The following is a 16,798-nucleotide window of genomic DNA, read 5'->3' as shown; positions in this document are numbered from 1 at the left end:
GGAGAGGATGTGGAGCAAGGGGAACTCTCCTCCACTGCTGGTGGGAATGCAAGCTTGTACAGCCACTTTGGAAATCAATATGGTGCTTCCTTAGAAAACTGGGAATCCACCTCCCCCAAGACCCAGCTGTAGCATTCTTGGGCATATACCCAAGGAATGCTCAATCATACCACAAGGGCATTTGCTCAGCTATGTTCATATCAGCATTGTTTGTAATAGCCAGAACCTGGAAACAACCTAGATGCCCTTCAACTGAAGAATGAATAAAGAAAATATGGTACACAATGGAGTACTACTCAGCAGAGAAAAACAATGACATCATGAGGTTTGCAGGCAAATGGATGGATCTAGAAAAAGTCATCCTGAGTGAGGTAACCCAGACTCAGAAGGACAAACATGGTATGTACTCACTCATAGGAGGATACTAGATGTAAAACAAAGATGACTAGACTGCTACACAACTCCAGGGAGGCTACCTAGATAACAGGACCCTAGGAAAGACCCAGAGATCACCCAATGACAGAGAAATGGATGAGATCTACATGAACAACCTGGACAACAGTGGGAGTAGTGAAGGTCAAGGTTTGAGGGAAAGAAAGCTTAGAGGAGCAGGAGATCCCAGCTGGATCAAGAACAGAAAGGGAGAACAAGGAATAACAGACCATGATAAATGAAGACCACAGTTCATTCATTCTTAATGGAAATATAGACATATGATCCTTATAGAATTCTCAAAGGAAAGAAGAATGACTATGAAATATCTCAAAAAATGTTTATTGTCTCCAGCAATTAGGAAACTACAACTCTGAGATTTCATCTTATCCCAGTCAGAATGGTAAGATCACCAAGACAACTGACAACAAACACTGGATGTGGGGAAAGGGAGCCCTCATTCACTACTGGTGGGATGCTAAAAATCAATCTAATTGTGAACCAGTTATACCACTCCATGGCATATGCCCAAAGGACTTCACATCCCAGACACTTGCTCATCCATGTTCATTGCTACTCTATTCCTCTATTCACAATAGCTAGGAAATAGAAACAATCTAAATATCCTTCAAAGAGCAAATGGATAATGAAAATGTGGTACATATATACTACGGAATACTGTTCAGCTGTCAAGTGAAATCATGAACTTTGCAGATAAATAGATAGAAATGAGAAAGACGAGCTCTTTAGGGACAGGGCCGAAGGTAAATACAGAGGAAAGTGCAAGGAGACAAAGGGGATAGCAGGGTACAAATGGCCTGATAGGAAATATGGGAGAGTGGTTTTTCTAGGGAGTGGACAGGGAAGTAAATAGAGAAGAAGTAGATAGGAAGGTGAAACAACAAAAAGAAGTCTAAAAAGGCATAAGGAAACATAGTTTTAGCTATTTATCTTTTTAAAAAAGAAGAAAGAAAAGAAAACCATAAACACATGTAATTCTATGCATAAATATGCGCAAACAGTTATAATGAACTTTTCTCATCTGGGCAGACAATGCTACCCCCTAAAAGCCAAAGAATAACCTACAAATCCCCCAAATGCCAGAGATGAGAGACCCTCTTTTGAGTTGTTGGCCAGTACTGTCCAAGAGACCCTCAAAACATACAGCCTGTTGCTGTTGTCTTGGTTGCCCTCAGAGGTGGAAAGTCCAGATTGCTGAACATATTATGTGCTTCTGAAACAGCGCTCAGAGAGCCCTGAGCTAGAACTAACCCTAATGCTTCCTCCCTGCGGACTAACTTTCATGGTACAAGAAGGCACCATGCAAACATCCAAAGAAGGGATGTAAGCAAAAGTCCTACCCAGTTTGGGCACCTATGAACCACATCAATGGCCAGAATGGCACTATAGGTGTATAAGTGGCACACATACCTTGGCAGTAACCAACAGCTCTCTAGTTGGATTTAAGACACTGTCAACAAGATAAATACCATGCCTTGTGCTGGAAACCTAGCTAAGTTGCCAGTGAAGTCATGGTTACTGGAAGAGAATCTATAACTACTACTTTACTAAACAAGTATAATCCCTAACAACAATCTTAAGATTTGCCCTTGTACCCTCAGATAAACATAGTCATCCCCCCCATCAAGGAAACTCTTCTTTGCAAAGACAGAGATCACCACAGAAAACCAACCAACATGAATGCAGAGTAGTGGAGCCCAGTCAGTCCCAGTGGATATATCTACAAAAGACTCTTGCATCTAAGACTCAGGGAACGTTGCTGAAGAGGGGCAGAAAGACTGAAAACCAGAGGACCAAGGAGTTTGCTGCAAGGTCGTGTCTCCGAGTAATGCCTGAAGCTACAGCCATAAAGTCTCTCTAACATGACTGCCTGAATGTAAGCTGAACAAGGAAGATGCCAATGGGCCTGCCAAAGTGGATGGAAAACTCCAGGGGGCCCAGCCATACAGAGAATTACCAGCCATTCAGGAATGCCAGGAGTGGGAGAAACAGTTTCCTCTGGAGAAGAACACATCAATTGGTATTCCAGTGCCAAATGGTGAGCACTGAAAACATACATATTAGGAACAGTATACAGACTGAGCAGGTAATATTTAAGAATATATATGAATAGACACATTCATATATATGTATGAATACAAAATGAGAGGGTTTGAAGGAAAGGGAAGGGAAGAGAGATGTATTGCAATTATATTATAATATCAAAATAAAATGAGTTAAGGGGTAGAAAGAAAAGAAGGGGAGAGAGAAATAAGGACAGGTGAGAATGAAAACATGCTGATGTCAGACATTCATAAGAGAATCTCTGCCACCTTTTATTCTAAGAAAAACGTCTAAAAAAATTTTAAGAGACATTCCTCTTAAAATTAAAGACACAAAACTATATGATTGTTAAAGAAATGTTTAAAAAGATACTAAGTTGTAAAATCTACATTTCAATAGACAGACTATATTAGTAATTAAACAAATGTCTTACATCATCAGTCTAAAACGGTTCCTTTAGTTTGGTTTTGCTCTTTGATTTTCAGTTTAGCTTACTTTCTGAAAGGCCTGGTGGCATGCAAAACAAATTGTTTCAGAATGTCAAGATCTTCTAAATTTTACAAGTACAATTAAAGTTGGAAAACATAAAGCAAATTAAGAGCCTTAACTAGTAACGGGAAAATAACACTTCAAACTTGTGTTACACTGAAACAATATTAGCCTAAAACATCAAAAGGTAACATTACTAGCTAATGGAGTTATTAAGATTCAAGACAGCATCTAGCCTAGAAAAAGTACTTACATTGGCTTTCCACAAAACTAAAGCAGGTCATCCTGATGTGTCAGGAATAGTAATGTTAAATGTCAGAATGCTGTGTCTTTAAGTACATCTCTTAATAAGCCAAAAAAGGCTTGTGGCAATGGATGAACTACAAAAGAAAGGAACTAAGGGGAAAAAACTATAAAAACCAATACAGAAGAAATCTGAGATAGTTGGAATGTAGAACCTATTTAAAATAACTCCTTATTTTAACACGGAGACACTATTTCACAACTACAGGCTATACTCATAAATACAAACTACCCAAGTTCACACTGGAAAGTTCACTCACATTCTAATATGGAAGTTTATTTCAAGATATTCACAATATCATGAAATCAGAATATGAATTTATTCCTAGATCAAATTAAATAGTAAACTATCAAAATGATAGGAAAATGGATCTTTTAATAACTCATTTAAGATATTAACTCCTAATTCAAAAGATACAGACAAGCAAATTGTATCAAAAAAAAAAAAAAAACAGAATCATCTCCTAATGTCTCAATAAATATACCTTATCATGAAAACTGACACTGCCATGGTGTTAAAAATGGCAAAGGTATTCCAACTAGAACTAACTAGGAAATGAGCAAGTGTCGCTGTGCTAATAGCTGGCAAAATGGACTTCAAAACTAGTCATGCCACACTATCAAAGGAATAAGTGCTCAAGAGGATGTTACAAGTCTGATTATACAATGTACCAAAATGAGTACACCCAATTCCATACACCAAGTCACATTAGAAATGAAGTCACAGATTAACTCTGATGCAATAACAGTGGGCGACTGTGTTACCCAACTCTCACCAACAGACAGGCCAGGCCAACAATTACAACAACCAAAAAGAAAACAAACAAAAAACCCAGAGACACATAAGGGAAGTGACTCCATGGATCAAACCATCCTAACAGACGCCTACTGACCACTCCATGAAAACACTGAAGAATATAATAACATCCTTCTCCAAAGTCCATGCAACTTTCTGTAAACAGATTCGGAGAGTGGTTGGTTACCCTCTAACTGTACTAATCTTCATATTTCTTTTCATTGACTACTTTTGTGTTTGGTTTGCTCTTGTTTTTCTAAAACCCTAAGGTTTATTGTTTGAGATTTGTTTCTTTTTAATGCAGGCATTTGTAAATAAACTTCCTCTCAGAACTGCTTGATCCTAGGAAATTTTAGGGTTGATTTTTTGTTTGTTTTTTGTTTTTTATTTTGTCAATCCCATTCAGTGTACTGTTTGTTTGTTTGTTTGTTTGTTTGTTTGTTTTTTGAGACAGGGTTTCTCTGTGTAGCTTTGCGCCTTTCCTGGGACTCCCTCTGTAGCCCAGGCTGGCCTCGAACTCACAGAGATCCGCCTGGCTCTGCCCCTCGAGTGCTGGGATTAAAGGCGTGCACCACCAACGCCCAGCCTCGGTGTACTTTTTAATCTCTGTGTTTATGCATGTTCTATAGCTTTTCTTGTTGATTTCTAGCTTTAACCCATTATGGTCAAACAGAATACAAGAACTTATCTTGATTCTCCTCTATTTGTTAAAACTTGTTGTGTCTTAAGAATCTCACAGAGAGATTTATACTGGGTCTGTAGGTGTTGTCACAAGCTGGGGAAGTCTATTCATCCAGATAGGGCATGAAAAATAGGAAGGGCAAAGGAGCAAACTCACCAAAATCCGCCTTGGAGAACAAGTGAGTTTACTGAGCTTCCTTACAGAGTATGGGTGAAGGGTTATTTACGGACTGTGGGTGTTACCAAAGGAGAAGCATTAATGCAAAGTCTCACCTCATGTATGACCACATCCTGGAAGCGCATCATGAAGCCACTTTGAGTAAACCTTCTATTCTATGTATTCTAGGATAAGTATCCCCCCTGCCCTCCCTCCTTCTTCTAGAGTATCAAAAGTCTATTACCATTACCATAGACCTAGTCATCTTTGGAGTGTTCTGCTCCAAGTAGTAATCATGTTGTACCCAGAGGAAAAACATCATACTACAACAGCTAGCTGTAGAACAACAACAAAAATCCACCAACCTGTGGTACAATATTATTTTAAAGTGTATTACTTTGGTTTATGTTGCATTAGTTTAACTCTGTGAATCTGTGTTACTGTGCCTGTTTAAAACACCTGATGGTCTAATAAAGAACTGAACAGCTAATAGTGAGGCAGGAGAGAGAAACAGGCAGGGCTGGCAGGCAGAGAAGATATATAGGAGAAACCTGGGATGAAAAAAAGAAGGAGCGAGAGAAGGAGGAGCAGCTGGTGGCTAGCAACCCAGCTACACAGCAAGCCACAGAGTAAAAGTAAGATTTAAAGAAGTAAGATAATGGGAAAAGTCCAAAGGCAAAAAGTAGATGGGATAATTTAAAGAAAGTTTGCAAGAAACAGGCCAAGCCAAGGCTGGGTATTTAGAATTAAGAATAAGCCTCCATGTGTGATTTATTTGGGAACTGGATGACAGGCCCCCTGAAAGAGCAAAACAAACAACACAACCCAATCAAATACATGAGATTAATGAACAGTCTCAAAAGATGAAATAAAAATGACTAATAAACAATGGGATAATATTCTGCCTCACTAGCCATCAGGAAATGAAAATCAAAACTAGTTCAGATCCTGTCTTACTCCAATCAGAATGGCAGTAATTAAGAAAACAAATACTGTCATGGGTGTAGACAAAAGGGAGTCCTAATAGAGCACTGATGAGAATGTACACTACTGTAACCACTATGGATGGCAATAGGAAGGTTTACCAAAGAAAAACTGAAATTAGGGCTGGTGAGAAGGTTCAGTAGGTCAAAGTGCTTGCTGCCAAGCCTAACAACCTGAGTTCAATCCCCAGGACTCACATAGCAAAAGAAGAGAACCAGTTCCCATAGGTTGTCCTTTGACTTCCACAATGTGCTCTGGCACATTTGTGCATAATCACATAAAAACATACACATGATAAATGTAATTAAAATGAATCAAACAAAAAGTAGATCTACCATATGACCCATCCACACCACTCCCTGGTATTCAGTCAAAGGCCTCTAATTCAGTGTGATACAGAGATGCATTGTATCAACGTTTATTACAGCATTCATGACAATAGTTAAGTTGCAGAACGAACCTGGGTGTGCAACAATGGAAATGAACTTTTTTAATGTGACATTTTTCATCCACAAAGATTTGTCATCTGAAGAAAAATGGATGCAAATTGAAATGATTTAAGTGCGTGAATTGGCCTGGCTCAGAAAGAGAACTATTATATATTTCCTCTCATCTGTGCTTCCTAGGTTTTACATGATACACAAAACCATGTATCTGAAAGTAGTAATAAAATTACCTTAAGGACAGAAAGGAAGGAGAAAGGGGCAAGGAAAGGGATGACAGCACATGGGGGAAATATGCTCAATATACAACTTACACTTCAATACAAACTGCAAAGATAAACAAGTTGTTAAAAACGTGCTGACAAAAACCATTGTAGCAATAGCATGCTTACCAATGCTGGCAGGACTAGTTAGTGTCTATTATTGTCTCCACATAGCTCATTATCTCACATCTAATAATGACTGTATTTCCTATCGCCCCCATCTCAACTAGAAGGGCTATGCAACATCAGAGACCTGAGGATGTAATAGTAAAACTTGATAAGCATGTCATCAAGTGTCCAACACAGACAACAGAAAGTATTTCTCCTACACCACTCCACAAGTTGTCTTAAGTGCTAGCACACGTTCCTTTGTTAACACATGCCCTCCACACTGTCTTCTAAAGAGACATGCTATTTTATTTATGTAGAGAATATCAGAAAAAGAGAACATTATCCCTGGACATCTTACACTTTAATCACATGTTCAAATGAGATCTTCTTTCTGCATATGACTCTTACACAATACAATGATGGCAGAGATTATTTAATCTAGTTATTGAATATAACTGAGTTCATCAAGTGGAATTATTAATAGTAGTCAATGTTCAGTTTAAAAACAAAAACCACAGCCAGGCATGATAGCCCACACCTACTATCCCAGCTCATGGGAGATAGGCAAAACAATTACTATGATTTTCAGGCCAGCCTGGGCTATACTATAAGATCTGTCTCAAAAAAAAAAAAAAAAAAAGGGCAATTTTTTAAAATCCCAAGACAAATGCTAAACTGGGTATACTCTTCCTAAGGAGAGGTTAGTTTCAGAAAGAACTTAAAAAAGGCCAAAAAGGAAGTATAAAGAAAGGATACACCAGGAATCCAGTAGTTTTTCAATAGTACACTAACAGGCACCCTTTTTGGTGATTAACCAATTCTCAATATCTATTTGCTTTTAAATAGTCCTTTATCACAGGGGAAAGCAAATGAGTGACTTGGACTAGGCAGCCCCAGGGTTTCTGATAGTCCTTGCCTGTTTGGACAGGTTTGAAACGACGACCTAAAAGATTTGTTCTTAGCAGATGAGGTTATTTCACACGTGTCTAGCATTATTTGTTCACCAGCACAGACATCACCAAATGTCATGTGGCGATCACCCTCAATTTATTGCTTGAACAAGGACATTGAGTCTCCAGGAAATAGTCTCAATTATTGCTCCAATAGATGGCATAACTGGATCTTGTCCTCACTCTGGAAGAGCAAACTGTCCCGATTATGTTCAGGTATCTTTCCAGCTTTCCCTCCCCAATAGCTAGCAACAGCTTAGAGCCTTCCTAGGCCTGACCAGCTACTGTCACTTATGGATCTTAGGATATGAGAAAGTAATAAGAAAGTATATGAAACTCTATAAGGGGAAGAAAGGACCCTGTAGTAGTGTGATTGAGATTGACCCCATAGTCTCATATGTTTGAATATTTGCTCCCCAGTTGGTAGAACTGTTTAGAAAGGATTAGGAGATGTGGTCTTGTTAGAGAAGGTATGTCACTGTGGGTAGGCTTGGAGATTTCAAAAGACTCGTTCCTAGTGTTCTCTCTTAGCCTCCTGTTTGTGGATCAAGATGTGAGCTCTCAACTGTTCCTGCTAGCATGTATCCACCATCATAGACTCGAGCCCTCTAAAACTGTTAAAATACTTTTTATAAACTTGCCCTGGTCATATTGTTTTATCAGAGAAATTGAAAGTAAATCAGAATAAAGGTCCTCATTTAACCAACTAAAAGTACACCCTTACATCTGCTGCTGCCTTGGCCCAACTAGACACACCAATCCAATTTTATTCCATCGAATGAAGAGTGGCCTTGGGAGTTCTTACTCAGAAACTTCCACAGCCCATAGGGCACCTAACTAAAAGCACACTCTGTGGCACAGCGCTGGCATGCACATCTCAGGGCTCTGACTTTAGAATCCTACCAGTTAAAGAAGCTAAAATCACTTTGAGGTCAACCCTGACTACGTCTACTCATACTAAGTTTCTGTCCTGTTAGAAGCTAAGGGAACACGCCTGCTTGTAGACAGTTACCTCTTTGGGGGGGCTCAGAACTGAAATGGTTGTCTCTTTGGTTAAGATGCCTTTGGGGGATTCATTCTCCATGCATTATCTCTCAGTTCTGCCTAGGTATATAAATCCTTTGCCTTGATACTGTCTTCTGGGAGTTAAAAAAGGGCATCTGTTTTCCTCCAGTCCCAGAATTTCTTGGAGATAAGGGCAGGACATTGTGTGCACATATAATTCCATTTTCTCTTAGTATTTTCAATGTACCTATAGCCAATGGTGAAACACAATCACATGGTGAGATACACAAAGCACTAAGTCTCATTTCCTCTCTTCTCTTCATGGGCACCGAGATCCCTCTTCCCCTTGCTATCACCCTTCCCATGGGGACAGACAGACGTTTGCTTTATTTATTTATTTAGAAAGAGGAAGAGAAGAAACAGTTTATCAAGGTTGGCCACATAGACCCCTGACCAAAACTGAGGGCACTGAGTATGTGCTGTGCTTACAGCTAAGTGTCTGACCCCAGTTTTCCCTTTTCACACAAAGCTGCTAAAGCCTTAAGTCAGCGTTAGCTGTTTTTTACAACTTCATTTTTAAGGGACTTGATGGATGTGATTTGATTGATCAACTGTTAAGCTGATATGGAAAGGGGCACAGATCCTCTGGTCTTACTCAGTCCATGACACCCTCACCACAGGACATGAGGCAAAATGATACAGTGGAACATTTTCTCTTCAGTTCCTTCATAAGCTTTCAATGCAGAAGCAGCATAAATGGATGCTGAACTTCTCTCCCCCTTCCAGTTCTTTAATGGGCAACTGTCTCAGCAGTTTATACATGATATCCAAAGGGAGAGCAAAACAATATCCAGGTGGCATCCTTAGTGTTTGCAGTTATAGCTGGTGGTAAGTCTTTTGGGATTCCCCTCCAAGTGGAGACCATGAATTCCTTGTTCCTCTTTGGTTCCCTGTTACTTCAGACCCAGACCACTTACTTTTTCCTGCTCCAGGTCTACTTCTGTCTACTGCTATATCCATGCTAACCTAACTCATGTCTCTTTTATTAAGCTGTAGCTACTTTCATGTAATGTTTTCTGAATGTCCCTAATGCCATGTGATAAGATCAATGCATTTTCTATATCCGACTGTGGAAGTAATGCCGAACTTCCTTGGTGAATTCTTTTGGTTTTGAGATATTACATTTTATAATGTATTACCTGGTCCCTGCAGCCATGGGCCTTCAACACAATGTAGCCAGAATAAACAGCTTTCTTTCATAATTTCCTCGCAGTCATTCTAGATCCTTACAGAAAGAATATTTATGACATATCTGACACAATTATAGGTTTGAATAAAAAAAAAAAAAAGTAAAGCTTGACCCCTACCAATCAAGGCAGCTTGTGGGTCCTGACTCTCTCTGGTCAGGAATCTTAATCCTTGCTAAGGTTTCTTCACAAATGGAGGGAACATGTGGTTTTTGGTTTTCATCAACCAAAGTAACTCTAGAATTGCCAAGTGCGTGCTACTGTTAATTCCCAGATCTATTGATTTGTCTCTCAGATGTATTCCATGCTTTTTTTTTTAAACTGCTGATTTGTTTAAGTTAGCCTGGAAAAACAGAGGAAGAACTCATCAATGTCCTAGGGGGTAATAGCCATGTGGGTAAGGATGGCTCTACCTGAAAAGCTTCACTGACTCTCATGTTCACTATGAAGGGAGACAACATAGATTCCAGGGTCATGTCAGTGAGTGTGGCTCTCATTGACCTTTCTAACACTCACTAATGAGGAGAGGAGAAATAATGGGATTATCAGGGGATGTGCTGGTGTAGGGGCAAAAGGAGAGAGCAGAAGACGTTCTAATATCTCCTTTTGATACAACAGATAGATAACTATCCATCACTCATTTGACCCACAGACCTTGAAATAACATATTTTATATTGTTCTGCACTCTTGAGCTTTGCATAAATTTAAACTGGGGGGGGGGGGCTCTACAGGGAAATATCATTCATAGTATTGTCTTTGTGTAGTAGATAGGACACTTACTTGTTAATTTTTCAGGTTGTCTGCTTCCACTTACAGGTAGGTACATGCTGATTGTGGGTACAGAGTTTTAAACTGTTGGCCATCCCTAAGTCTATGAAGGGAGTATTTCATGTTATGACACTTGTCAAGGGACATTCTTCAGTCAACATGATTCTCCACGACCATGGGTACTTACTATCATACACCCATGACCTTATCAAATTGAAGGTATCAGATGGTGGCTCTTCAAAATAAAATCTCCCCTCTCTGATAGTACTATGAGGTTGGAAAGGAACTTTTCTGTCTCTTGTCAATACCTGATTCCAATGTACAGCACAGCAGGTGGTTAGATTCATATGAACAAATCTGTACATTAAGGACAAATGTTCTGGGTTCAGTGGAATGTCACTGGACCCCAAAGAAGTTAGTAAATGTGTCAATGTCACTATGTCCTGTGGTATTAAGAAAGACAATAAAGTAAAAGAGAACCAGTAAGTAAGAGAAGTAAATATTAGAAGAATAAAGGTATTTTTAGTAAACCAAGATTTGTATATGGTAAGAATTTGCACTAAAGTAAGATGGTTACATATTTGTAGAATGGGAAAGATAAAGACAAAGCTTGGAAGCCCAAGAAGGTCACAGAGTTCTAAGTAGGTTATATAAGGTAAGAGATGAGACTTGGATATGATATACATGATGATAAAAAGGCTATTAAAATCTCTAAGTCCAAAGTGAAATCCTTTTTTAAAAATCAATGGAGTTCTCTTAAGTTATTGCTTTGTTCGTCATAGAATTTAGGACTGGCTTCAATAACAAAAAGTGTGTGTGATCAGCATAACTACTCGGGCAGCTGAGTCTTAACATCTAGATTTGTTTTAAAGATTGATTTTTGCCCAAACTTCATCTAAATACCGCACAAAAGTTAAATGTTGCTTCTCTCCTTTGGAGGTTTACATAGCACCTTCTGAAGCTAGTCCTCAAGAAAGAAGCTCTCAGGACAGATCCAGCTTGTGTCCTTCTGGCCCAGTGGCCAAAGTGTATAGAGTCTTCAGAAATGGGAACTTACCCTCCACCTCTAAGAGGCGACCAAAAGCAACAGCAATAGCCTATAATGTTTGGGGATTCTCTTGAATTCCCCTGACCAACAACTCAAAGCAGGGGCTTCTCAGGCCTGGTGTTGGTTTTATGTTAGATGGTTTATAGTTCTTGGACAAACACTGTCATCCCAGAAGTATTTTTCATTTAAACCATATGTGTATATTATACACAGACCTATGTGTGTTATGTGAAATATTTGGTGGCTAACAATTCTTTTCAGACATCTTCACTGCTGTTTTGCCCTCCCCTCCTCTTCTCTACCTCCTCCCCTCCCTAGTTAAAGCCCCTCTATCATCCCATCCTCTCCTTCTCTACCTCCTCCCCTCCCTAATTAAAGCCCCTCTACTGTCCCATCCTCTCCTCCTCTATCTGCTCCCCTCCCTAATTAAAGCCCCTCTATCGTCCCATCCTCTCCTCCTCTATCTGCTCCCCTCCCTAATTAAAGCCCCTCTACCATCCCATCCTCTCCTCCTCTATCTGCTCCCCTCCCTAATTAAAGCCCCTCTACCATCCCATCCTCTCCTCCTCTATCTGCTCCCCTCCCTAATTAAAGCCCCTCTATCATCCCATCCTCTCCTTCTCTACCTCCTCCCCTCCCTAACTAAAGCCCCTCTATCATCCTATCCTCTCCTTCTCTATCTCCTCCCCTCCCTAACTAAAGCCCCTCTATCATCCTATCCTCTCCTCCTCTATCTCCTCCCCTCCCTAATTAAAGCCCCTCTACTGTCCCATCCTCTCCTTCTCTATCTGCTCCCCTCCCTAACTAAAGCCCCTCTATCATCCTATCCTCTCCTTCTCTATCTCCTCCCCTCCCTAACTAAAGCCCCTCTATTGTCCCATCCTCTCCTCAGATCACCTGTGCCCTGCTATTCCCCTCTTGCTGCTCCCTGGACCCCAAGTCCTTCTTACTTTCCTGGATTCTGTGGTTACCCCAGGTTACACTCACATGTGAAATGTGGAGCTAGGACATGGAGGAAAGACAATATGTGACATTTGTCTTTGGGATCTGGTTTACTTCATTCAGTACTATCTTTCCTAGTTCTAGCCATTTGCCTGAGATTTCATAAAAGAAAATGTCTTATACTTTCATTATCCCTTCATGAGTTGATGTGTATATATGTTTATATATATATGTAAACAAAGAAACAGAGGTCGTGAACTTGAGAGAGAACAAGCGGGTACATGGGAATGACTGGGGGGAGTAAAGGAGGAAAACAATGTAATTGTCTTTAATTTCAAATAAAACATTATGGCATTGCTGTGGACTATTAAGTCCACAAGAATTTGGAACTACTGTCCACACACATGAATTTGTTGGGACTTAATCAATTTACTCTTGAGATTTTGTTTAAAATGAATTGTTACATCTGGTAACGACACCAAAAACTAAAACACTAAATCCAACAAGGTCATATAAGTTAAGGGGAAGGGCTTACTTCTCTAGCTACTGGCTCTTTCCCTCAGAAAAGACACTTTATGTGGGACTGATAGCATTCCTAAGCCAAAGCGCTCCTAAAGGTCAAATGTCAAGTTTGTTTTCAATGAGACAAGTTGTAAAGACCTTTCAGCTACTGTGAGGATGCCCCATCAAGCAATTCTGCAATAAAATTTACTATATCATTTTTGTATATGAGAACATTGTTTCCAGTGAGTACCTGCTATCAGATGACCTCTACCAAAGAACAATCTTATTGTACTCTGCTTCATTCATGTAACAAAAAAGGACATAGCTATTTATTGTGAAATCATCTTAATGCAGATCCACCAATTATCTTCCAAACATTCAGGTTTTTTTTTTTAAAACAAGTACCTCCCCTCCCAACCCATTTCTTTTAGGAATTTTGCTAAAAACTAGGTCTTCAATCTCACCATATATTTATCTTCCCTTCAACATTAAGGACCTTTGTTTTATTGCTTCAGCGGGCACTTATCCTGCACAATACTGGGGTCCTTTAAAGCTTAGTAACCTCCAGCCTCTTGGCTTTGACTCCCCACCACTATTTGTGCAATGTTTACAGTACTCCCCCTTCTACGCAACATATCTGACTGATTAGGCACATTGATCTTAAACCTAACTGCTACTTACTAGCAAATCACTTAATACTATGCTTCAGTTCCTCATATACTTATAAGATTCTTATATTTAAAACAATACTTGTTATATATTTTGATTAAGTTTCTACTAATATCTAGATTTACATAATTCCAAACTCAATATGCTATCATAAGGTGCTTTGTGAAGTCAAATTTTTACATGTATTTAATCCCCCTGTCTAGCTAACAGTCATGCATATAAAACTGTTCTTGTTGAATTAATTTAGAATGTTCTGGGGTTGTTCTAAAGGAATATTGTAATTGTTCTCTAGTCATTTTTCAAAATGTTAAGTTACTAACAGTTCTCACATTTTTCAACTAATACAGGCCCCTAGTAACCAAGGACTCAAGACAGTTTGAGATAGGAATTAAAAATTCAATGCTGCAGCAGTTTTTAATTGGCTCCCACTGATTACCAAAAGTACTGTCTCATGCTGAGGCCCTTTAGATGATCAGAGTACTGAGATCAGGCAACCCTATCTACTCTTGCCTGCTCTCACAGTAGACACAGGAGATACTCATTTGTTCATAATCAGTATAGGGCTTCACCTTATAGAGCCCCATCTTTCCAAGAAAAGTGCATTTAAGATTGTATACTAATTCTTTTTTTATTAACGTGTTTGTGTGTGTTTGTGTGTGAACATTTATGCAATGACAACTTCTGCAGTCAGTTCTCTCCCTCTTCTGTATGGAGTGCAATGATCAAATTCTGGCCCTAAGGCTTGACAGCAAGCTCCCTTACTCACGGAACCACCCTACAGCCCTCTTGGATCTTAGTACTTAACTCTTTTACATTTCCTCTACAATGTATCCATGTGGGTTTACTTTTACTCTCTTAATCACTGATCAGAACCAAAGTGCTAAGAAGTGGTAACCATGTTTATTTACTGTATGGTTTAGGCCCCCTGGTAATTAAAGCCACAAGTGTAGCAGTACTTCACGCTGAGAAAAGCAATCTTAGACTGAGTTTCCCTCAGGACACGGCTTTTGTTCCCTTCCACCAGCAACCTTCACTTTAATAGTACTGAGGTCTTTAAAACTTCTGAGATATATATATATATAAAATTATGTGTATGTGCACATGAGTGAGTGCAGGTGCCTGTGGAATCCAGAAAAGGGTGTTTATCCCCCGGAGCTGGAGTTGCAGGCCATTAATATTCACTTCAAAGAAAGTCAAATTTGAATATTACATTATAGTCATGTATCAACCATATCCTAGTGAAGCCTGGAAGTAAATTTCCACTTTTCTCTAAGTGAAGGCGTGCTAGAAGAATACTAGCCAAAATAAGGGTAGATTTTTGTTTCATATGTTTGCTTGTTTGTTTACTTATGTGTATGCCATATAAACATACACATGCCACATTGTTTTGTAGCAATTTCCCCCAAAATTGAAACATAGTATCCATCCAAGATTGAAACATGCTATCCAGCAGAGAGCCTCCTCAAGCCCGAAGGTAAACAACTGAAATACCAGAAACTGACCATCTTCACTAGCCCCGCCCCCCTCTAGTAAACAAGACAAGCTGAAGTGAGGACTCTCAGACCAGACTAGCTGACTGGAAGAGAATTAGACTGAGTCACTTGGAAAGGACACTCTCCAACCTGCTGAGCTGCCTACAGGCTGTGCAAAGTGCTCTAGGTTCCCAGCTTCTGTGAGCTGTCACCCATGCTGGGGTGGACTTTGATTATACAGCTGTCTTTGAGTCAGGTCTGCTCCTGCAAGTAACCCCTCACCCGTATTTTTTGAAAGAAACATCAATAAAATTCACTGGTTTACCAAGCTGGACTTTGGTGCTGTGTGTACTTTGGTCTGTCATGAACTCCCTATCTGGAGTAAGAAGGCCTGTGTGCTGTGTCTCCTCAGGGACAGTTCTGTCACACAGCACACATCCTGTGTGTGAAGATCACAGGACAAGTTTTCTTTACTCATTCCTCTCCTTTTACCATGTGGGTTCCAAGGAATAAACTCAGGTCACCAGGCTTGTATGACAAACATCTTTGCATGCTGAGCCATCTCAAGGGCCCTGTTTTGCTTTTTTTTTTCCCCCCCAGGGCTGAGGACCGAACTCAGGGCCTTGTGCTTGCTAGGCAAGCACTCTACCACTGAGCTAAATCCCCAACCCCATGTTTTGCTTTTTGAGATGGTGATGTTAGCCTGAAACTGGTGCAGACCCTCTCACCATGGCCACTCCTCAGGGGATTACAGGCATGAGTCATCACACCCATTTTAAAACAGGTACATTTCTAAAATACAATGCAAATATAATCAACAAAGGTGCTCTTGTTAAAATTACTGGTCATCTTTCCCCTATAAAATTCTTCAATGTTTTATATTAATATCCTGGGATCGATTTGTGATATATGTGTATATCATATATATCACGTATATACATATATCAAGTATATCTCATATAGACACATATATCAATCTACAGTTATATAAAAATAAATTTTGAATTTTTAATGAATAATTTATGCTATTAATCATGAATATAAGAACAAATTGTAAACCCTCTTTATTCAAGGTATGTTTTCACTGTCTTTTAAAAAACAAGCTATGAATTGGCCAAGGTAGCACATGTATGTGAACCCAGCTCTTCAGAAGCTGAACCAGTAGGAATGAGTTCCAGGCCAGCCTAGGCTTAATCGTGAGGCAAACAAACAAAACTAATAATAAATATTTTTTTAAGATTAGAATTTGAAAATACGGTAGATCTGCTGCATATATATATATACTGGCGAGTTTGAAAACAACCCTATATCCAGTTGTATATCCATATAGGGTTGTTTTGAAACTCGCCAGTAGACTGTATCCCATGCCCAGGCATCCTCACTAGAGGGGGTGCCTAGAGTGGAGGAAACACAGCCGGAACCTCACCCTGCCCACTGTGGCCCCTCAGAGAACCCCATGGAGCATGCAA

General features: G+C 39.6%; 1 protein-coding gene across 1 annotated transcript in view; it reads right to left on the bottom strand.

Annotated features, from left to right (window-relative positions):
• C16H12orf40 (chromosome 16 C12orf40 homolog) overlaps nt 1-14,441 on the bottom strand; it is a 53,633-nt gene extending 39,192 nt beyond the window's left edge. Inside the window, exon 1 of the mRNA XM_036207611.1 lies at nt 14,368-14,441. Coding sequence (XP_036063504.1) covers nt 14,368-14,441 — 74 coding nt within the window. The remainder of the gene's footprint in view (nt 1-14,367) is intronic.
• Nucleotides 14,442-16,798: the final 2,357 nt, after the last annotated feature.

The sequence above is a fragment of the Onychomys torridus genome, chromosome 16, assembly GCF_903995425.1.
Source record: "Onychomys torridus chromosome 16, mOncTor1.1, whole genome shotgun sequence".
NCBI classification, from domain to species: domain Eukaryota; kingdom Metazoa; phylum Chordata; class Mammalia; order Rodentia; family Cricetidae; genus Onychomys; species Onychomys torridus.
The sequence above is the reverse complement of the archived record's forward strand: the minus strand, read 5'-3'. Positions and strand labels throughout refer to the sequence as shown.